The 25,327-nt window shown below is 42.3% G+C and overlaps 1 protein-coding gene across 1 annotated transcript; it reads right to left on the bottom strand.

Moving 5' to 3' along the window:
- Positions 1-355: 355 nt before the first annotated feature.
- Positions 356-23,177, bottom strand: LOC135552574 (calmodulin-1). Its single transcript, XM_064984277.1, has 6 exons — positions 22,980-23,177; positions 5,993-6,023; positions 5,424-5,567; positions 4,190-4,296; positions 3,138-3,273; positions 356-2,521 (listed from the first exon to the last, which is right to left on the bottom strand). Exons 1-6 carry the CDS (start codon positions 22,980-22,982, stop codon positions 2,493-2,495), a joined length of 450 nt encoding a protein of 149 aa, XP_064840349.1. The 5' UTR covers positions 22,983-23,177; the 3' UTR covers positions 356-2,492.
- Positions 23,178-25,327: the final 2,150 nt, after the last annotated feature.

Raw genomic sequence — 25,327 nt, 5'->3', positions numbered from 1 at the left:
TTGGAGTTACAGGGGTGAGATGTAACGAACCGGACTGACCCGGATTACCAGAGGCTCCTGTGGCAATCCCAGGAGCCACCAAATATAGCCTGGTGCAGCCAGGGATAGCTCTTCTTACAGAGGCCGGGGTGACCTCCTCTGACCCAATCTCAGAGGGTGTCTTGTAAAGGATATTATGAAGACTGCAAGGAGACTGGCAGCCTGGGATACACACGCTAACGGAACTGAGTTGTAGTTCCATCCATACTACAAATAACTGCCATGAGTACATGCTAAAGTCAGCGCATTTTACACAAACAAGTGAGCAATGAAAATGGCAATTTAAGTATTACGCAAGACAAGGAGAGTCATATAGTGAAGTACAGTCACTTTATTTATTCATGGCAAACAATATTTCACATCTTTAAATTTGTACGCTATCTCCAGAAGATTAACAGTCCTTAACCATGTGTCTTTTCCAACCTTTCAATCAAAAGTTAACCAACCAGTAAAAGCTAGCCAGAAAGTTTTAGTCCCAAAGTTGTCTTTTAAGCAACAATTCAATACCTACGCTAGCATTCCTGCCATTCAACCCTAAATACATTTTAAACCCTTAATTTATACCAGCCTGAAATGTATGTTTTCAACTCACTGACAAAAATAAATATATTAGTGAATATATACTCTGTTCAGTAGAACAGCAAGCAGAGCACAGATAAAAGATGTGAACACTTGACAACATGAGGATCTGACAAATCCATAGGAGCAAGAGACAAAATTAGTTATTCCAGCAGCAGCAACGTTGACTTTTTCAGAACATTTCCAAATATACGATTTCCACCAAAGTGCAAATAGGTATGTACTGTATATAGTTTATATTGTATATTCATATGCTCTAATTTGCTCTTGCAAGAAGCGCTCTTGCAAGAAGATTGAGGCTTTCGAGTATTATGGCACATTTCAAAACATCACAGGTCATATACGAGATCAACAATAGGTCATGCAAAGTTTTAGATAGTAATATTTGTGACCAAAATGTTTAATTTATATATTAATATTTGATAACACATTTAAAAAGCAGAACATTAATATTTGTATCAGGATATATGTTAGCAGATAAAATATATTTACAGCAATGCTCTCAAAGTGTGTTACCATAATCAACGATCTGAAACTGCACATCTACATACTCCTATGCCAAAGGTCAGTGGTGCTGGGAAATTAAAAGCCTTGTATGAGAATGAAAGACAACAGCCTGCCCAAACAAATAAAAAAAGCATATTAAAACCAACCAACCAGTGCTTTTCTAAATCAACTCCCTACAACCCCTTAGGGATGGGAGAATTCTTTCAACCTAGCACCAATGAAACTCCTTCTACTGTATTTCGTGCACCAACCGTTAGTGACATGTATTTTACAAATTATATATAATATATAACAGTGTACAAAACATTAGGGACACCTGCTCTTCCATGATAGACTGACCAGGTAAAAATTACGATCCCTTATTGAGGTCACTTCTTAAAGGGGAGGAGACAGGTTAAATAATGATTTTTAAGCCTTGAGACATGGGTTGTGTATGTGTGCCATTGAGGTTAAATGGGCAAGACAAAAGTTTTAAGTGCCTTTAAACGGGGCATGGTAGTAGGTGCCAGGCGTACCAGTTTGAGTGTGTGTCAAGAACTGCAACACAACTGGGTTTTTCACACAACAGTTTCCTGTGTATTTCAAGAATGGGCCACCACCCAAAGCACATCAAGCCAACTTTGACGATGGGACGTATTAGAGTCAACATGGGCCAGCATCCCTGTGGAACGCTTTCGACACCTTGTAGAGTCCATGCCCGGACAAATTGAGGCTGTTCGGAGGCCAAGTGGGGGGGGGGGGGGGGTTGCAACTCAATATTAGGAAGGCGTTCCCAATGTTCTGTACACTCAGTGTATAGCAATATATTTATGTATATACCTCCAGTGTGTATACAATCCACAATGGGATCAGAACCACCTTGTTGTGACATGACTGTCTCAGAAGGGGTGCATGCAAGAAGGCAGTTACCCAATTCAATGTAAGAAATCAGCACTGCGATTTGTGACTGCACCGTTCGCCTAAATTGTTTTCAGGTTAGGAAAAAGGCTCAAAATAGTAAGCTTCTCTCTATGAGGAAAGACAGCCATATCTGGTATGGATTCCTATCCCTCTGCCTCGTCCGTGTTGCCCTTTCCTCAAATTTAGTCGGCATCTGGGAGCCTCCGAAGGATCTTACTCTGGAGTAAGGGCCTCACGCCTCGTTAAAGCTTGGTCCATTAACATCTGTTAGGGATTCATCTGCAGTCGCTCTTAAAACAGATCCCATAGAAGTAGTTGGATTTTTTTTGATTAAAAGAATTTTGTACATTGAATCATTTTTTTGTTTTACATTTTGGCTTGATTATTGGTTTGTTTTCTTAAAGACAGAGTGATCTTAGGAGGACAAGCAATGTGAGAGAGAGAAATGTGTGAGAACACAGTCCACTTCACTTGGCTGTCATCATCTGCACAAACTCTGGAAGGCAGAACAAAACAGGGAGAAAGAAATAAGAAATCCACAAGAATAAAGGGCATTCAGTTAACAATGATTACATCCCAAGGCATATAAGATTGGAACATGAGGAATCAATGTCTTCAATACAATGAACAGTGATTCTTTATTAAGCTGTGAGTGAGCATGTCATGTATAAACCAATCTTTTTGCCTTTCTTTTTTGCATCAAAGCAAATAGAAATAAAGCGCACAAAACCAGTTGGTCCCTACCCGAGGACTAGAGGAAAGCCTGAAGCGTCGCTTCAGTGTAAATACAAGCCTTGTCCTGGCTTAACTGACAGGGGCAACAGTGGAAAGACACAGACTTCAAAAAACTCACAGTAGATATGAGGATGAGCAGGAAGAGGGAGGAAAAAAGGAGGAGAGAGAAAAATGCCCGGTTTTAAGATAATCTTTAGCCCTTAGGGGAGCTTTTTTTCAAATCTTAAGGTACCAGGGAAGTTTAAGAAATACAGTGATAGCTCCACCTTGGCTTGCAATGGGCTTACTAAGGGGAGCTTCCACCATTGTTTCCACCTATCCATTTCCTTTAGATCTGCAAACACACGAGCGGGAAAGCGGAAGGACGTTGAGCTCACCCTCATAGTTGACCTGTCCGTCTCCATCAATGTCGGCCTCGCGGATCATCTCGTCCACCTCCTCGTCTGTGAGCTTCTCCCCGAGGTTGGTCATGACGTGCCGCAGCTCTGCCGCGCTGATGTAGCCGTTCCCATCCTACAGGGAGAACAGGCAAAGAGCAAAGGCTCTACATACAGTACTTTGACCTGTCAGAATGAGATTAGGTCTAAACAAGAGTTTCCTATCTGAACAATCAGTGACATCTCCCTCTCCTGAACACAGCCCGGGCTTATCTGGTTTGCTGGTAAATTAAAATGGTCCCTGGCTGCCACATCTGTGTGACAGCCAGAGACCTGCATGGCTCTGGTCCATCTGCTCACACAGCCTCAGCCTGGCGTTCTCTGGCTCTAGCTCTGCCAAGTCTCAAGAGCCGCAAAGGGAGAGATGATAAACAGAGCAGGGGAATGCTGACACAGACTGGCATCCTAGCAGACTGGCACCGTAGCAGTAACCAAGGTTCTTCAGGACAGTTGCACAAATGTCCCAAGGAAACAAACCTTACAATCACATCGATCCGTCAAATAGGCTGCAAACAAACAACCGCAATACAAACTCCCAAAATCACAAGGCTCTGTTTAAAGGGGTTGCATTGTTCCAGGCTGCACAAAGCAATATAAACCCAGCCAGTGAGCCCTCCCTATTAGCTTGTGACTCAGATTTCTGCACTGCAATAATCTGCCTGCGGGTAACGTTATACTCCGCTCCCTGTCCACAAACAAAGCCCTCCTCTCAGCAACACAGTTAAGGAGACACAACCATGATGACTAACACATCAGGATTGCAGAGGCATGCGCAGTGGCGCCATTGTCCATGACACGTTCAACATCACATTCCTAAAACATGAAGTGTTAGTCTCTCTCTCCCCCCTACAATCCCTTTGGTCCAATATTCACAACTCCACGCAAAAAAAACTAAAACAGATCCTCAAAATGGCTCATGTTCCAAAACACTAAGCACATTTCCAATTGACTGAGTACAACAATCAAAAGGAGATGGTGTGGAGCGCGAGTACCTTATCAAAGACTCTGAAGGCTTCTCTGATCTCCTCCTCGCTGTCTGTGTCCTTCATCTTCCTTGCCATCATTGTCAGGAACTCTGGGAAATCGATCGTTCCATTACCTAAGGACAAACAAGAGTCTTGATTTTACGTTTGTGTGCACAGACAAAGACTCATTTTATTTCAGAATGAGCAGTGTTGAGATCTTGTTGGGACATTTAGGAATGAGCTCAAAAATATCCTCTTTGCATCCGATTGCAAGGGCAGCACCATTGACTCAATCTCCATTTTTAAGTAGTCCATTTTCTTCTTCTATGAGTTGACAAAAACTGAAAGGGTGCAAGACACCACCTAGTGTGTTGTTTGAACAGATAAAAGCCAAGGTTGGCGCATTTCTGCCACCTCACAAGTATAATTCATTGGCTGATCCCTGCTGATGACCCGGGTGGAATCATGTGATCCTTCCTTAACCCATAGGAAATCCCACCTAGTTTACTACTTTCAAAATGGTGGAAGCCCTAAATGGCAATAGAGAGCAATAGTAATGGAGTCTTTTTGTAGGTACCAACTTTACCATTGCTTATTGACCCAAAATTTTGAGTTTTGAGGGTTTTTGGATAAACACAAGCTTAGAACTTACACGCTTTGTTCTATGAGAATGTTCATCAGACAACGTCACTTTGTGAATTATGAAACACTTATGTAATCAATACAAGCACATGCAGGCTTCATCATTTATAAACGGAATGTTAACGGACTGATATTTTATAGAACACAACGTGAAAGATCTCCTAAGCCAGTGTTAACCTCAGACCTTATCGGCTTTTATACCAAAACCCCATTCATTTCCCCCATAGGAATGGCTGAACGAGCCAAAAAAGGTAAATCTTTTCCGGTTTTAGGACTACAAGCTGACGAGCTGCATGTCCATGCCAAAGACATGTTTTATCCTTCTAGAGTCCTCCAACTCTGCGGGTGAGCCTCTTGTGTGGGAACATTGGATATTTGAAATGTGATCCACCATGAAACCAGAGCCATGGTGGCATCCAGGGAGGGTGGCAGGTAGCCAAGTGGTTAAGAGCGTTGGGCCAGTAATTATGCAGTGTTTGTGTGTGCGTTCCTATTCATCCACCACGTCAATAATGTACAAGGGTCAGCCTTGTTGGGTTCTGACCATACGTGTGCGTCAGCAAGTGTGAATGAGTAAGTCAGTGTGTGTGTGTCATTGTACACATCTCTCTAATCTTACCATCAGCGTCTACCTCGTTGATCATGTCCTGTAGTTCTGCCTCAGTAGGGTTCTGTCCCAGAGAGCGCATGACAGTGCCCAGCTCCTTGGTGGTGATGGTGCCGTCACCGTCCTTGTCAAACAGTGAGAACGCCTCCTTGAACTCTGATTACGGGAACAGTGTGGGATTGGTGGAAATGACTATATTGGCTATGTCCAGTCTAAATGGTCTTCCTATTCTTCATCTGCACTGATGTGAGAGAACTGGACAGGTAAGGGCAAATTCCCAGAATGCATTCAAACATATTGATTTCACACAATTGTTCAGATCTGTGCAGATGAAGAAAAAAAAAACATACAAATACTAAAGAATGGTTTGTACAAGATTAGCAGCAGTTGTACAAAATAAAAACAGGCAGAGCAGCCTACAATGTTGGTCACTAGTACTACCTTGGAGCCAAGAGCCTAAGGACCCACATTATCTGCCAACCGACGTGAACTCAGTCACGTCTACTAACTGGGATTGGATTGAAGAGCTTTGCAAATGGACAGAAAGAACCTCACTGTTCAGGGTTAGGGATAGTACTCACCAGCAATCTGCTCCTCAGTCAGTTGGTCAGCCTGTGAAGACGAGAGGAAGCAAGAGTGAGAGTTGCCCACTGCCTACGCTCACCCATATAACCTCAGTGCTCACAGGAGTAGGACAATGTTCACATGCACACTGATACCCCATTATTATTTGGAATACTCAAGTATTCTGTTTTGAGTTGACGCATATAAGCATTTCCGGTTTACAATAACCCGAAAAAGCGTGTACCCTGGTTATGAGAAACCCAGATAAGATGCCTGGGATATGCTGATTTTAGACGGGATAATGTGGCATGTAAACATCTTACCCAGTTTACTTTTTTTCTCCGCAGTCAATCTGATATTCTGTATTGGACCACATAGCCTACTGGCTACTTTCACCCCTACATTTCTGCTTACAATATCCTGACATTTGGTAGGCCACGTTTGTCAACTAGTTAGATACATACAGCTTCTCTTCTTTCATAGCCTAACTTGTTGTCCCAGAACCATAAATACAGTAGTGCTCACCAGAATGCCTTACATGGCTAGAATCAACACATTAGTAATCTAGTTAACACAGGATACTTTCCAGAATATTTGTAAAATGTGGTCACTGATCTCAGGCCAGTTAGCAGATTCCCTCCAATTAGATCCGTTTCTAGTACTTGCAATTTCAAATCAAACTTAATTGGTCTCAGTTTTGCAGGTGCAACAATTGCTTGTTTATAGCTACAACAGTGTAGTAATACCTAGCAAATTAATTTAAAACCACAACGCAGAAAAATAAAGAAATATCAGCACAAGCAAAACAAAGCACGAACCACTGCATTTAACCACTGCAAGAGGACTGTGAACATGGCCGAATATGAACAGTGTAGTTATTCCCTCCGCAAGGCAATCAAACATGCGAAATGTCAGTATAGGGACACAGTAGTCGCAATTCAACGGCTCAGACACGAGACGTATGTGGCAGGGTCTACAGGAAACGACGTCTCACTTCCAGACAAACTAAACACCTTTGCCCGCTTTGAGGATAATACAGTGCCACCGTCGCGGCCCGCTAACAAGGACTGTCCTCCCACTCTGTGGTCGACATGAGTAAGACATTTAAACGTTTTAACTTCTCTAGGGTAGGGGGCAGCATTCGGAATTTTGGATGAAAAGCGTGTCCAAATTAAACTGCCTGCTACTCAGTCCCAAAGGATAGGATATGCATATAATTAGTAGATTTGGATAGAAAACACTAAAGTTTCCAAAACTGTTAAAATAATGTATGCGAGTATAACAGACCTGATATGTCAGGCGAAAACCCGAGAAATCCAACCAGGGAGTACTATTATTTTGAAAGGCTGTTTTTCCATTGAAAGCCTATACACCATACAAAGACTTAGGACCGACCCAGTTCACGAGCTCCGTGGCTTCCTCAACATGTGACCAGTCTTTAGGCATCGTTTCAGGCTTTTACTCTGAAAAATTAGGGAGATACACCACTTTCAATCAGTGGCCAGTGGAAATTTCCATTCATCAGCCATGCGCCCTGATCGTGAACGCGCCTTGTTTCTCCTTTCCTATCGACAAAGCTTTTGTCCGGTTGAAATATTATTGATTATTTATGACAAAAACAGGAGGATTGATTTTAAAACATCGTTTGGCATGTTTCTACTAACTTTTATTGTACTTATAAAAAAAATGTTTAGTCCTGGAATAAGTGCACACGCCTTCTGCATTCGGATTACTGGACAAAAGACGAACAAAAAAGGAGGGTTTTGCTCATAAAGAGGGACATTATCGAACAAAGCAAACATTTATTGTCTGACATGGAGACCTGGGAGTGTCACCAAATATAGATCAAAGGTAAGGGATTCATTTTAATGCTATTTCTGACTTTTGTGACACCTCTCCTTGTTTGGAAAATGGCTGTATGGGTTTGTGGCTAGGAGCTGACCTAACATAATCGCAAAGTGTGCTTTCGCGGTAAAGCATTTTTGAAATCTGACTCAGCGGTTGCTTTAAGGAGAAGTTTATCTATATTTCCATGCTTAACACTTGTATCGTTTATCAATGTTTATGATGAGTATTTCTGTTATTTGATGTGACTCTGCACTTTTACCGGATGTTTGTTTGAGACAATGCATTTGACCATAACGCGCCAATGTAAACTGAGATTTTTGGATACAAATATGAACTTTAGCGGGGGAAAAAACATGCATGTATTGTGTAACAGGAAAATCCTATGAGTGCCATCTGATGAAGATCAAAGGTTAGTGATTCATTCTCTCTATTTCTGCTTTTTGTGACTCTCCTCTTCGGCTGGAAAAATGTATTTTTCTGTGACTAGGTATTGACCTAACATAATCGTTTGCTGTGCTTTCGCAGTAAAGCCTTTTGAAATCTGACACTGTGGTTGGATTTACAAGAAGATTATCTTTAAAATGGTGGATAATACTTGTATGTTTGAGGAATTTGAATTATGGGATTTCTGTTTTGAATTTGGCGCCCTGCAATTTCACTGGCTGTTGTCGAGGTGGGATGCTAGCGTCCCCTGGTACCAGAGATGTTAACCCTCGCAAGGCTGCTGGCATCCCTAGCCACATCCTCAGACCATGCGCAGACCAGTTGGCTGGTGTGTTTACAGACATATTCAGTTGCTCCCGATCCCAGTCTGCTGTCCCCACTTGCTTCAAGATGGCCACCATTGTTCCTGTACCCAAATTGAACTAAATTACTATCACCCCGTAGCACTCACTTCTGTCATCATGAAGTGCATTGAGAGAGTAGTCAAGGATCATATCACCCTCACCCTAGACCCACTTCAGTTTGCATACCGCCCAAATAGGTCCAAAGATGCAATCGCCATCACACTGCACAATCCAATCTAGACAAGAGGAATACCTATGTAAGAATGCTATTCATTGACTACAGCTCAGCATTCAACAACATAGTATCCTCCAAGCTCATCATTAAACTGGAGGCACTGGGTCACAAGCTCGCCCTATGCAACTGGGTCCTGGACTTTGACGGTCCTCCCCCAGGTGGTGATGGTAGGAAACGACATCTCCACTTTGCTGACTTTCAACACTGGGACCCCACAAGGGTGCGTGCTTAGCCCCCTCCTGTACTCCCTGTTCACCCATGACCGTGTGGCCATGCCTCCAACTAAAATCATCAAGTTCGCAGACGACAGCCTTAAATGGCCTTAAATTCTCATGGCTGGGGGGGGCAGTATTGAGTAGCTTGGATGAATAAGTTGCCCAAAGTAAACGGTCTGCTCCTCAGTCTCAGTTGCTAATACATGCATAGTATTATTAGTATTGGATAGAAAACACTAAAGTTTCTAAAACTGTTTGAATGATGTCTGTGATAACAGAACTTATATGGCAGGCAAAATCCTGAGAAATCAAAACAGGAAGTGAGAAATCTGAGCTTTGTATGTATTCACCAGTCCCCAATGAAATCCCCTTGAGGTAATGATGTTGCACTGCCTAGGGGTTCCACTAGATGTCAACCATCTATAGAAATTTGAATGAGACTTCTACGGTGTTGTGGGAGTGAAGAGAGCAGAATCTATCAGGTGTCTGGCAGTCAGCCATTTTCTGATCACGCTTATTCCTCATGGTATCCACTTACGTTCCATTGCTCATGAAGACAAAGGAATACTCCGGTTGGAACTTTATTGAAGCTATATGTTAAAAACACCCTAATGATTGATTCTGGACTTACTTTGAAATGTTTCTTCGACCTGTAATATAAACTTTGAAGTTTTTGTCCGACGTAACGCTGACCAGAATGAGCGTTTGGATATACACTGCTCAACAAAAATAAAGGGAACACTTAAACAACACAATGTAACTCCAAGTCAATCACACTTCTGTGAAATCAAAACTGTCCACTTAGGAAGTAACACTGATTGACAATAAATTTCACATGTTGTTGTGCAAATGGAATAGACAACAGGTGGAAATTATAGGCAATTAGCAAGACACCCCCAATAAAGGAGTGGTTCTGCAGGTGGGGACCACAGACCACTTCGCAGTTCCTATGCTTCCTGGCTGATGTTGGTCACTTTTGAATGCTGGCGGTGCTTTCAATCTAGTGGTAGCATGAGACGGAGTCTGCAACCCACACAAGTGGCTCAGGTAGTGCAGCTCATCCAGGATGACACATCAAAGCGAGCTGTGGCAAGAAGGTTTGCTGTGTCTGTCAGCGTAGTGTCCAGAGCATGGAGGCGCTACCAGGAGACAGGCCAGTACATCAGGAGACGTGGAGGCCGTAGGAGGGCAACGACCCAGCAGAAGGACCGCTACCTCCGCCTTTGTGCAAGGAGGAGCAATGCCAGAGCCCTGCAAAATGACCTCCAGCAGGCCACAAATGTGCATGTGTCTGCTCAAACGGTCAGAAACAGACTCCATGAGGGTGGTATGAGGGCCCGACGTCCACAGGTGGGGGTTGTGCTTACAGCCCAACACCGTGCAGGACGTTTGGCATTTGCCAGAGAACACCAAGAGTGGCAAATTCGCCACTGGCGCCATGTGCTCTTCACAGATGAAAGCAGCTTCACACTGAGCACGTGACAGTCTGGAGACGCGGTGGAGAACGTTCTGCTGCCTGCAACATCCTCCAGCATGACCGGTTTGGCGGTCGGTCAGTCATGTTGTGGGGTGGCATTTTTTGGGGGGGGCCGCACAGCCCTCCATGTGCTCGCCTGACTGCAATTAGGTACCGAGTTGAGATCCTCAGACCCCTTGTGAGACCATATGCTGGTGCAGTTGGCCCTGGGTTCCTCCTAATGCAAGACAATGCTAGACCTCATGTGGCTGGAGTGTGTCAGCAGTTCCTGCAAGAGGAAGGCATTGATGCTATGGACTGGTCCGCCTGTTCCCCAGACCTGAATCCAATTGAGCACATCTGGGACATCATGTCTCGCTCCATCCACCAACGCCACGTTTCACCACAGACTGTCCAGGAGTTGGCGGATGCTTTAGTCCAGGTCTGGGAGGAGATCCCTCAGGAGACCATCCGCCACCTCATTAGGAGCATGCCCAGGCGTTGTAGGGCGGTCATACAGGCACGTGGAGGCCACACACACTACTGAGCCTCATTTTGACTTGTTTTAAGGACATTACATCAAAGTTGGATCAGCCTGTAGTGTTTAATTTTGAGTGTGACTCCAAATCCAGAACTCCATGGGTTGATAAATTTGATTTCCATTGATAATTTGTGTGATTTTGTTGTCAGCACATTCAACTATGTAAAGAAAAAAGTATTTAATAAGAATATTTCATTCATTCAGATCTAGGATGTGTTATTTTAGTGCTCCCTTTATTTTTTTGAGCAGTGTATATACCAAATGTGCTAACAAAAGGTATTTGGACATAAATAACGGACATTATCGAACAAAACAAACATTTATTGTGGACCTGGGATTCCTGGAGTGCTTTCTGATGTAGATCAAAGGGAATATTTATCATGTAATTTCTTGTTTATGTTGACGCCATCATTGCGGCTATTGGTGATTTATTGGTGACGCCGTCTCAGATTATTGTATGGGTTTCTTTTTCCGTAAAGTTTTTTTGAAATCTGACACAGCGGATGCATTAAGGAGTTATATCTATAATTCCATGTGTAACACTTGTATTATCATCTACATTTATGATGAGTATTTCTGTTGAATGATGTGGCTATGCAAAATCATCGGATGTTTTTGGAACTAGTGAATGTAACGCGCCAATGTAAACTCATATTTTGATAAATATGAACTTTATCAAACAAAACATACATGTATTGTGTAACATGAAGTCCTATGAGTGTCATCTGATGAAGATGATCAAAGGTGAGTGATTCATTTTCAACTCTATTTGTGTTTGACTCTGGCTGGAAAATCTTTGGCTTGAAAATGGCTGTTTTTCTGTGGCTATGTGGTGACCTAACAATCGTTTGTGGTGCTTTTGCTGTAAAGCATATTTGAAAAATCCGACACTGTGGTGGGATTAACAAGATTAGCTTTAAAATGGTATGCGATACATGTATGAGGAACTTTAAATTATGAGATTTGATGTTTTGAAATTGGTGCCCTGCACTTTCACTGGCTGTTGTCATATTCCACATCGAAAGGAGAAGGTGGAAAGTTAAGTTCCTTGGCATACATGTCACAGACAAACTGGTCCACCCACACAGACAGCGTGGTGAAGAAGGCACAACAGTGCCTCGTCAACCTCAGGAGGCTGAAGAAAATTGCACTCAGAATAATAGTAGAGAGAATGATTTATTTCAGCTTTTATTTCTTTCATCACATTTAAAAATGTTAAAAACTTGGGTTAAACATTTCAGGTAGCCTTCCAGAAGCTTCCCACAATAAACTGGGTGAATTTTGGCCCATTCCTCCTGACAGACCTCGTGTAACTGAGTCAGGTTTGTAGGCCTCCTTGCTTGCACACGCTTTTTCAGTTCTTCCCACAAATGTTTTATAGGATTGAGATCAGGGCTTTGTGATTGGCCACTCCAATAGGTTAACTTCGTTGTCCTTAAGTCATTTTGCCACAACTTTGGAAGTGCGCTTGGGGTTGTTTGGGATGGTGTTCTTCGGCTTGCAAGCCTGACCCGCTTTCCTCCAAACATAACCATGGTCATTATGGCCAAACAGTTCTATTTTTGTTTCATCAGTCCAGAGGACATTTCTCCAAAAAGTATGATCTTTGTCCACATGTGCAGTTGCAAACCGTAGTCTGGCTTTTTATGGCGGTTTTAGAGCAGTGGCTTCTTCCTTGCTGAGCGGCCTTTCAGGTTATGTCGATATAGGACTTATTTGACTGTGGATATAGGTACTTTTGTACCGGTTTCCTCCAGCATCTTCACAAGGTCCTTTGCTGTTGTTCTGGGATTGATTTGCACTTTTCGCACCAAAGTACGTTCAAATCTTGGAGGCAGAATGCGTATCCTTCCTGAGCGGTATGATGGCTGCGTGGTCCCATGGTGTTTATACTTGCGTACTATTGTTTGTACAGATGAACGTGGTACCTTCAGGCGTTTGGAAATTTCTCCCAAGGATTAACCAGACTTGTGGAGGTCTAAAAAAATAAATTCTGAGGTCTTGCCTGATTTTTTTTGATTTCCACATGATGTCAAGCAAAGAGGCACTGAGTTTGAAGGTTGGCCTTGAAATACATCCACAGGTACACCTCCAATTGACTCAAAGTATATCAATTAGCCTATCAGAAGCTTCTAAAGCCATGACATCATTTTCTGGAATTTTCCAAGCTGTTAAAAGGCACAGTCAACTTAGTGTATGTAAACTTCTGACCGACTGGAATGATGATACATTGAATTAAGTGAATAATCTGTCTGTAAACAGTTGTTGGAAAATGACTTGTGTCTTGCAAAGTTGATGTTCTAACCGACTTGCCAAAACTATAGTTTGTTAACAAGAAATTTGTGGAGTGGTTGAAAAACAAGTTAATGATTCCAACCTAAGTGTATGTAAACTTCCAACTTCAAATGTATTTTACACCATCTATTGCGTCTTGCCTATGCCGCTCGGTCATTGCTCATCCATATATTTAAATATTCTTATTATATCCCTTTACTTGTGTGTGTGTGTGTATTAGGTAGTTGTTGGGGAATTGTTAGACATTACTGCACTGTCGGAACTAGAAGCACAAGCATTTTGCTACACTCGCATTAACATCTGCTAACCATGTATGTGACCAATACAATTTGATATATACAGTACAATTCAGAATTATGGACACACCTACTCATTCAAGGGTCTTTCCTTTGAAGACATCAGAACTATGAAATAACATATATGCATGTAGTAACCAACAAAAAAAAGGTAAAAATCTAAATATATTTTATATTCCTCAAAGCAGCCACCCTTTGCACACTCTTGGCAATCTTCATGAGAAATGCGTTTCCAACCATTTTGAAGGAGTTCCCACATATGCTGAGCACTTGTTGGTTGCTTTTCTATCACTTTGCGGTCCAACTCATCCCAAACCATCTCAAAATGGGTTGAGGTCAGGTGATTGTGGCAGCCAGGTCATCTGATGCAGCACTCCATCACTCTCCTTCTTGGTAAAATAGCCCTTTCTACAGCCTGGAGCTGTGTTGAGTCAATGTCCTGTTGAAAAAAAGAAATGATAGTCCCACTAAGCGCAAACGAGATGGGATGGCGTATTGCTGCAGAATGCTGTAGTAGCCATGCTGGTTAAGTGTGCCTTGAATTCTAAATCACAGAGAGTGTCACCAGCAAAGCACCCCCACACAATCACACCTTCTCCTCCATGCTTCACAGTACGAACCACACATGCGTGGATCATCCATTCACCTGTTCTGCATCTCACAAAAGACACAGCGGTTAGAACCAAAAAAAAAAAAAAACTCAAAACTTGGAGTCATCAGACCAAAGGACTACTTTCCACCGGTCTAATGTCCATTGCTCGTGTTTCTTGGCCCAAGCAAGTATTATTTTTATTGGTCTCCTTTAGTAGTTTCCTTGCAGCAATTTGACTATGAAGGCCTGATTCATGCGGTCTCCTCTGAACAGTTGATGTTGAGATGTGTCTGATATTTGAGATGCAATTTCTGAGGCTGGTAACTAATGAACGTATCCTCTGCAGCAGATGTAACTCTGGGTATTCCTTTCCTGTGGCGGTCCTTATGAGAGCCAGTTTCATCATACGCTTTATGGTTTTTGCAACTGCAGAAACGTTCAAAGTTCTTGAAATGCTCCACATTGACTGACCTTCATGTCTTGAAGTAAGAATGAACTGTCGTTTCTCTTTGCTTATTTGAGCTGTTCTTGTCATAGCCCTGTTTGGTAAAAGACCAAGTCCATACTGTCTTCTGAATACCACCCCTACCTTGTCACAACACAACTGATTGGCTCAAATGCATTAAGGAAAAAAAAATCCACAAATTAACAAGGCACACCTGTTAATTGAAATACATTCCAGGTGACTACCTCAATCGGAAATCGGTATTTTTGGGCGCCGATTTGTAATTTTTTTTTATACCTTTATTTAACTCGGCAAGTTAAATTAAGAACACATTCTAATTTTCATTGACGGCCTAGGAACGGTGGTTTAACTGCCTTGTTCGGGGGCAGAATGACAGATTTTCACCTTGTCAGCTCGGGGGATCCAATCTTCCAACCTTACAGTTAACTAGTCCAATGCAATAACAACCTGCCTCTCTCTCGTTGCACTCCACAAGGAGACTGCCTGTTACGTGAATGCAGTAAGCCACGGTAAGTTGCTAGTTAGCATGAACCTTGTGACTAGGGGGCAGTATTTTCATTTTTGTTAAAACAACGTTCCCGTAGTAAACGCGATATCGTCAGGACAAGATGCTAGAATATGCATATAATTGACAGCTTAGGATAGAAAACACTAAAGTTTCCAAAACTGTAAAAATAGTCTGAGTATAACAGAACTGATATTGCAGGCGAAAGCCTGAGAAAAATCCAATCCGGAAGTGACTCATCTTTTGAAATCTCTGCGTTCCAATGCATCCCTATTGAGCAGCGAAAGGGCTATCAACCAGATTACTTTTTCTCCGTATTACATATACGCATTTATGTTGAAGAATACCCGTAAGTGGCTACATTGCGCAACTGGTCACCTGATGGCTCCCAGAGTGATTCTCGCGTAAAATACAGGAGGTAGCCATTATTCCAATCGGTCCTACTGAAAAACCAATTGCCCCGGTGGATATATTATCGAATAGATATTTGAAAAACACCTTGAGGATTGATTATAAACAACATTTGCCATGTTTCTGTCGATATTATGGAGCTAATTTTGAATATTTTTCGGCGTTTTCGTGACTGCAATTACTGGCCGATTTCTCAGCCAAACGTGAAGAACAAACGGAGCTATTTCACCTACAAAAATAATATTTTTGGAAAAAAGGAACATTGGCTACCTAACTGGGAGTCTCGTGAGTGAAAACATCCAACGCTCAAAAGGTAAACGATTTAATTTGATTGCTTTTCTGATTTCCGTGACCAAGTTACCTGCTGCTAGCTGGACAAAATGCTATGCTAGGCTATCGATAAACTTACACAAATGCTTGTCTAGCTTTGGCTGTAAAGCGCTATTTCATTTTTGGATGAAAAACGTTCCCGTTTTAAAGATATTTTGTCACAAAAAGATGCTCGACTATGCACATAATTGATAGCTTTCGAAAGAAAACACTCTGACGTGTCCAAAACTACCAAGATATTATCTGTGCGTGCCCTAGAACGTGAGCTTCAGGCAAAACCAAGATGAGATGGCATCCAGGAAATGAACAGGATTTTTGAGGCTCTGTTTTCCATTGTCTCCTTATATGGCTGTGAATGCGAGAGGAATGAGCCTGCCCTTTCTGTCGTTTCCCCAAGGTGTCTGCAGCATTGTGACGTATTTGTAGGCAGATCATTGGAAGATTGACCATAAGAGACCACATTTACCAGGTGTCCGCCCGGTGTCCTGCGCCGAAATTGGTGCGCAAAAGTCACCTGCCAGTATTTTTCCTTGGGATACAGAGAGGAAAGCAAGCTTCCACGAACTGCATATCAATGAAGAGATATGTGAAAAAACACCTTGAGGATTGATTCCAAACAACGTTTGCCATGTTTCGGTCGATATTATGTAGTTAATCCGGAAAAAGTTTTACGTTGTAGGTGACTGAATTTTCGGTTCGTTTCGGTAGCCAGACGCAATGTAGAAAACAGAACGATTTCTCCTACACACAGACGCTTTCAGGAAAAACTGCACATTTGGTATGTAACTGAGAGTCTCCTCATTGAAAACATCAGAAGCTCTTCAAAGGTAAATGATTTTATTTATTTGGTTATCTGGTTTTTGTGAAAATGTTGCGTGCTAAATGCTACTCAAAATGCTATGCTAGCTTTGCATACTCTTACACAAATTAGTCAATTTCTATGGTTCAAAAGCATATTTTGAAAATCTGAGATGACAGTGTTGTTAAGAAAAGGCTAAGCTTGAGAGCAGACGCATTATTTTCATTTTATTTGCGATTTTCAGAAATCGTTAACGTTGCGTTATGCTAATGAGCCTGTGGCTTTAGTCACAAACCCGGATCCGGGATGGGGAGTTTCAAGAAGTTAAACTTATCTTATAAAAAACAATCAATCATAATCACTAGTTAACTACACATGGTTGATGATATTATTAGATATTATCTAGCGTGTCCTGCGTTGCATATAATCTGACTGAGCATACAAGCATCTAAGTATCTGACTGAGCGGTGGTAGGCAGAAGCAGGCACGTAAAGATTCATACAAACAGCACTTTTGTGTGTTTTGCCAGCAGCTCTTCATTGTGTGTCAAGCATTGCACTGTTTATGACTTCAAGCCTATCAACTCCCGAGATGAGGCTGGTGTAACCAATGTGAAATGGCTAGCTAGTTAGCACACGCTAATAGTGTTTCAAACTTCACTCGCTCTGAGCCTTGGGGTGGTTGTTTCCCTTGCTCTGCATGGATAACGCTGCTTCGAGGGTGGCTGTTGTCGTTGTGTTGTTGGTTCGAGCCCAGGGAGGAGCGAGGAGAGGGACGGAAGCTATACTGTTACTACACTGGCAATACTAAAGTGCCTATAAGAACATCCAATAGTCAAAGGTTAATGAAATACAAATGGTACAGAGGGAAATAGTGCTATAATAAACTACAACCTAAAACATCTTACCTGGGAATATTGAAGACTCATGTTAAAAGAAACCACCAGCTTTCGTATGTTCTCATGTTCTGAGCAAGGAACTGAAACGTTAGTGCACTTTTACTTTCTTCTCCAACACTTTGTTTTTGTATTATTTAAACCAAATTGAACATGTTTAATTATTTACTTGACTAAATTGATTTTATTGATGTATTATATTAAGTTAAAAATAAGTGTTCATTCAGGATTGTTGTAATTGTCATTAAAAATAAAATTGTCCGATTAATCGGTATCTGCCTTTTTGGTCCTCCAATAATCGGTATTGAAAAATCATAAAATCGGTCGACCTCTAATCAAGGCTACTTCGAAGAAACTCAAACATAAAATCTCTTCATTTGTTTTAACACTTGTTTGGTTACTATATTATTCTGTGTTATTTCATAATTTGATGTCTTCAATATTATGCTATAATGTAGAAAATAGTAAAAATAAAAGAAAACCCCTTGAATGAGTAGGTGTCCAAACTCTTGTCTGGGACTGCGGCGCTTAGACACACACAATAAATAAATAAATAAAAATATATATGGTATCCTAGTGGTTAGAGCACATATGTCAGAGTCAAGGCCCGCGGGCCACATCCGGCCCGCGAGAAGGTTTTTTACGGCCCCTGGGATGATCTTGATTTATTATTAGAACCGGCCCGCAGACCGCAGCAAGCCGGCAGCCCGCAGATCTTTTACACGCACCAATACTACATTTCCCACAATGCAACGGTGACGCACCGAGCAGTAGGCTGCTTCATTTCAATATTTATTGGCACAGCAGTCGTCAGCATCACAGTAAAATTAACTTTCAGATACCCATCAAAAATGGCAAAACGGAAGGTGGACACTGAGAACCGGGGTTTCAAACAAGGTGGGAGTCGGAGTATATGTTCACGGAGGTAGCTGGAAAACCTGTGTGTCTTCTGTGTGGAGAAAGTGTGGCGGTACTGAAAGAGTATAATCTGAGACGACATTATGAAACGAAACACGCGGACAAAAACAAGAATATGGACATGGAACAAAGGCTACAAAAGGCAGAGGAATTAAAACGAGGCCTCAAATCTCGACAGGCTCTGTTCAAAAAAGCCAAATCACAAGGCCAGGCTGCTGTCAAGGCCAGTTTTATTTTGGCAGAAGAGATCGCTAAATCAGCCCGGCCATTTACGGAGGGGGATTTCATCAAAAACTGCATGATTAAAGTTTGTGACGAAGTTTGCCCAGAAAAAAGGCAACTCTTTTTAAATGTGAGTCTGAGCAGAAACACCATTGCCGAGAGAGTAGACCAGTTGTCCATCAATCTAAAAGAGCAGCTTGTGAAAAAGGGAAAAGATTTCATTGCATATTCCTTGGCTGTGGATGAGAGCACCGACATTTCTGACATTGCCCAGTTGTCAATTTTCATCCGCGGAGTGGACTCCAGCCTAAGCGTGACAGAGGAGTTTTTGGCTTTACGTCCTATGCATGGCACAACTACGGGGCATGATTTGTATGAAGAGGTGTCAAGATGTGTAAATGAGATGGAGCTGCCTTGGGAAAAACTCGTGGGTTTGACAACCGACGGAGCACCTGCGATGTGTGGACACAGGAGCGGACTGGTGGCGAAGATACGGGAAAAGATGCAAGAGGAAAACGCGACAGGTGAGCTGACAGCTTATCATTGTATCATACACCAGGAAGCGTTGTGCGGTAAAGCCTTGAAAATGGAGCATGTAATGAGCATCATCACGCGCACAGTTAACTTTATCAGAGCCAAAGGTTTGAATCACCGCCAGTTCAAGGCATTTCTGACGGAGTTAGAAACGGAGCATGGTGATTTGCCTTATCACACAGAGGTGCGATGGCTAAGCCAGGGAAAGGTGCTTCAAAGATGTTTCGAGCTTCGTGAGGAGATTTGTCTGTTCTTGGACAGCAAAGGGAAAGACACAACACAACTCCGAGACGAAATGTTTCTGTGTGAAATGGCTTTTCTGTGTGACATTACGAGTCATCTGAATGCAATGAACTTGCAGCTGCAGGGTCGGGATCATGTCATCTCTGATATGTACAGTACAGTGAAGGCATTTAAAACCAAACTGACTCTGTGGGAGACGCAGATGCGGAAAGAAAATTTGAGCCACTTTCCCAGCTGCCAGACCATGAAAGAGAAGCTCTCTACCAGTGCGTTCCCGAGCGCACAGTTGGCTGATAAAATAGGTATGCTTGCCGCTGACTTTCGACGCCGATTTGCTGACTTTGAAGCACAAAAAAGCAGGTTGGAACTGCTCGGTAACCCATTTGCTGTTGACGTGGAAAGCTCACCACCAAACCTCCAAATGGAGTTGATTGACCTCCAATGCAATGATGCACTGAGGGCAAAATATGCGGCAGTGGGTGCTGCGGAGTTCGCCCGTTTCCTCCCCGACACAATGCCCCAGCTGCGCATCCAGGCTGCTCAAACGTTGTCTATGTTTGGCAGCACATACCTGTGTGAACAACTTTTTTCTTTGATGAACCTGAACAAAACATCACACAGAAGTCGACTTACTGCTGAACACCTCCACTCAATTCTGAGGATTTCCTCAGCTCAGAGCCTTACCCCGAACATTGATGAACTTGTGGAAAAGATGGGACACCACCAAGTATCACCCTCAACCTCAAACAAGTGAACATTACTGTGCAATCACATATTTAGAGTTTTTACTCAGTTCAAGTTTAAAAGTTAAAGTTTAATATTTGTTTTCACTGCATGTTACTTCTCCTTAAACAAAGTGTTGTTTTTGATTAATAGATTTTTGCACTTTATTTTATTGTATTTCAATCCAATTATATTTTAAAAATATTTCAGTTGAGTGGATGATAGAAAATTGCTATTATTGTTTTTTTCTTTGAAGTAAATTTAGCCCACTTTTGCTAAAATAGAAAATATAGGCTACTGATGGTGCCTTGAATACCGGTTTCTTTCATTTAATGTTCATGTTATGGGGATTTTTATATAAAGGAAATTTGTCTTTTGTGTCTGTTGAAAATTAAAGATTACTGACAGAGCCATAAGAAAATATTGCTTTATTTATCTGATCATATTGGAATATATTTGTTAGGTTTTCAGTAGGTTCAATTAGGTTCACTAGACTATATGCGTCATTTAAAAATTTTTCAATGAACATTCGAACAGTCCGGCCCTCGGCTTGTAGCTACATTTTTTATTTGGCCCTCCGTCCATTTGACTTTGACACCCCTGGGTTAGAGCATTGGACCGAAAGGTCCAAGATCGAATCACCAAGCTGACAAGGTAAAAATCTGTCGTTCTGCCCCTGAACAGGCAGTTAACCCACTGGTCCTAGGCCATCATTGAAAATAAGAATTTGTTCTTAACTGACTTAACTGCCTAGTTAAAGATTAAAAATAAATATATACATACACAGTATATAAAATGGTGTAAGAAACTGGGCGACCATGTGTCTGCTCCATCGAGATTTCCACCCGGAGCGTGCTCGGAGGCCTTATTCTCCCTCCCATCAGTTGAGGGCGAGGTCTTATGAGGCCTGTCTCAGTCAGTCAGCCAGCACACTTTGGGCTGAGGAAGTGTGATCAGGGATGGGTATAAATACACCTCAGTACGCCTGCTATAATTAGAGTGGCACGAACAGGGTCGCCAATGTAGCACAGTGTCTATTACCATCTCTGTTGCTTTTTGTGGGTCTTTAGATTTGTCACCACATGTATAGCATTAATTGCTTGAGAGGGAAAGTATGCATGCACTTCAGAAAATAAAACACCAAGGGAATAGGTTAGTGTGCACAACCGACAAAGCCAGGGGCACACTGATTTTAATCAAGACATGTTCATTACAGTTTAAACAAATTTAAAAAAATTAAAAAAATAGTTATTAGTCCATTGTTGAGAAAGTCTTAATGTTTTGCTTGTCAGCACTCAAAATATGAATTTCATCCCCATATGATGCATTTTGCATTATATGATTCTGCATTTAGCTGAAGTTCAGTACAGTTTAGAAAGAATTTAGCCCAGGACATGTACTCTGCTCTCTCAGTGAGTCGTATCAGGAGAGGAAGAAGGAAAGGGCAGCAAGCAGACTGCAGCTTATTCTGTCCACGCAGCTGGATGAGGAAGCAAGCAGTGGTTAAGGATTCAGTTAGTGTACTCCTGGGTGTGAGCATTAATAAGCTAGTGTCAAGCACCAAATGACTCAGGAAAACAGTTGTCTTTGAGAAGTACTGAGATCCCATGTGCCATACTGTACAGTCCTGGTTAAAGGCTGTTAATATCTTATTCACTGTGAGGTGGTGAATTGGTGCGGTCTCGGTTTTTGGCGGGCAGATGGCAAGATCTTCAGATTGTCAATTGCGTTTTATCCTTTAGGGCAAAACAAACCACCATGAATAATACAGACTTAGCACCAAGGCCTCACTTTCATCCCCCAAAACAGCAATTTCGAGGGATAAAGCAGAGCACATGCCTTCGTTTGTCACGCAAGGTATTTTAGTCTCATTTTTGCAAAGCATGCACTGCGGATCCCGTGTCAGTATACTGCACCAACCATGATATGGTTCAATGCAGGGGGCGGAAGGCGTGTGGTAGAGGGGGGCAAGGAAGGAGGGGTGGTAACGAAGATCATTCACGAACAGCAGACTGCGGATCAATGTAGTGCAATACGCAACAACACCACCGGGAAAGGCTCAAATGTCGCGTAGGTATTGAAAACGAAATTTTCGCAACACGTATTACTAGCTAGATCATATTGCCAGCTAGCTATGTTATTGAAAACATGACACAACACAAGTTCACTTGCCAACTAATACGATCGAGTAAGTTCATTCAATTGGCAGTGTTAGGTTATAACATCAAACAGCGCTAACCACAAGCACAACGCCCACTCACCATTCGTACACCAACATTAACTAGATAACGTTAACTCCGATACGAGTGAAACAAATGACCTTAGCTAGCCGTATGTAAAATTAGCCATGGCTAACGCCTCGACAAACAATACGTGCCCACAATCAAGAGTTGTCTTATTGTCCGTAATCATCTGAGTCCTTATAAGCTTTTCCAACTGCCATTTCGTGGTTATTGCAACGCCGAGCCAACAGCCCGGCCAGGTGGTGATATGAACAGTGTGCTGCCAAACCGATAAACTTTGTCAGTCACATCTTATTTAACTAGCTAGTTTACGAACATATCGCTAGTTAACTACATAGACGTTGCTCGAATTCATGTTAGCTAGATAACTAGCTAGCGAATTTATGACAGTCAGGTAAAGTTAGCTAGCTGGCTATAGCATTCGCTTGGATGTGTGTGGCTATACTCACCATTTTATTATGTTAGGTCTTCAAACTTGGAAAATATGAAGTACTAAATAGTCAATGTTCCCCTCGTGGCTGGCAAACTACCTGTAGTCAACGTATGTATCGTTGTTTAGTCCTGAAATATTATTCGCTAGTCTCTTCTCTGCGAAGTTGCCCGGAAACACTAGGGACCGCGTCACTGCCGATGTGGCCTCATTTGCACTATATCGCTCCGCGAAGTGACATATTTCTCCCCCTCCCACGAACCTGCCAATCTTAACTGCACACCAAATGCGTCAGAATAATAATTTATTCACTTTATATTGACCACTGGATTCACTCATTGCCTAGAACGTCCCGTTACTCATTAAAAAAAAGAAAGTAATTGTACTATTTGCGCTATTTGCTTGCGCTACGCTCATGCATTGACGAGAAGCAGACGCGCTCGTTATTTAAGTTTATCGAAGCGGTGAACAATAGCCAATATTTGAAATGGATATTCTGCACATTGTAATTTGATATGTATTATTTTTGATCAAGTATGGCCACAGTAGGGCAATGAAATGAGCTTCAACTTGGTCAATGTAACGCAGATCCGTATTGGTCCAGAGAAACGGGCAGAAAAGTACCCGGTTTTGTAATTGGCTGGTTATAAACTGCATTGCGCCAAATTGGATCTATACAATGCAGAACTAATGACTTTATAATTTGCTGTTGTATAAATCGTTCACTGTGTGCTAATATAGGTTTTGAATATTCTGATTTCAGATATGACTAATTGGTCAATATGTAAACCGTTTGCAGTAGCCTAGTCTGGTAGTAGTATAGTAGTCTGACATCATGTAGGTCTATATGATAAGAACAAATGTATGATGTTGATCATATTTTTCACCTCAGTACTAATGACATTTAAATGGAACCATGCCATGGGTCTATAATAACTGCTCCTTTGTGTACATACAAGTAGAGATATAGCAATAATTCTTAATTGTGTTTGTGTGTCATATGAAGGTGGTAACAATATTTAGTCAGACCTCACTCACACTTTTCTGTTTGTGGATCTGTATCATAGTCATCGACATAACAGACCCTGGACCAGTTATTGAGAGGCAAGGAGGAGGAAATGTCAGAGGGAATTTGCTGGAGTGTCTAGTCTTTTCTGTCCTTCATTTATTTGCACACAATAAAAAGTCAGGACAGTAGTTGAAAAAAGTTGGAACAGTAGAATATGCAGTCCATCATAACAAAATCCACATGGCTTTATCAACGTGCTCCCTCTTGTGGAGACAAACTGCATCATGAAACCACAAACAAGTGTACATGCTAAACTCTAAGTACTGTCCTACAACCAGCATCACAGGCCTAATGCACTTTATGGGGAGAGTAAAACTGGTTCCATGATACATTGAGTACATTAAGGATACAGCATAAAAAGATGAAAAAAAGGTTCCAAGTAACTTAATTACGAAAGATTATACCTTCAGTTATCAGTGTTGTCTATATTCAGGTAAATGCCGGCTATTTTGTAGCCAGTGTCCCTCCAGTTAGGAGATATCATACTAGTCATGGTAGTCCGACTTGTGTGACATCCCCTCCGGGAAGCCTGCATCCATGTTTCCCCATTTCTCTGTCTTTGGTGGTGCTCAAACCCATGTTCCTGTAGCACAGGGTTTCCACTGTGGCATCAGCACACAAGCATCTACCTGCCGGGTTTGGCAAGAACATGGGCAACAGTGGGCATCGTAGAGGTCTCCCATGGCACAGGCAGCTACACAGATGGATCAGCTGACCCAGGATCCAGTTCAGGCCCTGTTTATGATGACAAAGAGAGCATTGAAGAGGTTGTAGGTACAGCATAACCCTAGGAACACGAGGAAGCAGTTAGCCACCCCGCCACTGGGGGCTCTTCCCCTCCACTGGGTGCTCCTCCGTAGGACTCTACCTGGCTGTTTACCAGGTCCCCCGAAGCCCACCGTACTGAAGGCCACAAAGCAGAATTACAGGGACACGATGTAGCTCCAGCCCTCCATGGCAGAGTAAAGCGTGGAAGCACCACACGCCACACACCAGTGTAGCATCAAAAAGTATGAGAGTGACAGAATACACAGAGGGCCTCCACCCATATTTCCCACCCTCCATGTCTCTTTCCTCTCCTCCACCCTCGGGTTGGTTGCTGTTGTCCCGTTGCCTGCTGTTGTGTGTTCTCCTCCGGTGGCACCATCGCAATAGGAAGCCCAACATGACCCTCTCCAAGAAAAGAATACCATGCTATTGTTTGAGAGTGCGCAGTTATGAACTTGAACATTTATTAATAAACCAATTAGGCACATTTTGGGCAGTCTTGATACAGTTTGAACAGAAATGCAATGGTC

This window comes from Oncorhynchus masou, chromosome 13 (assembly GCF_036934945.1).
Source record: "Oncorhynchus masou masou isolate Uvic2021 chromosome 13, UVic_Omas_1.1, whole genome shotgun sequence".
Taxonomy (NCBI): Eukaryota; Metazoa; Chordata; class Actinopteri; order Salmoniformes; family Salmonidae; genus Oncorhynchus; species Oncorhynchus masou.
Note: the sequence above shows the minus strand (reverse complement) of the source record. Positions and strands in the feature narration are given on the sequence as shown.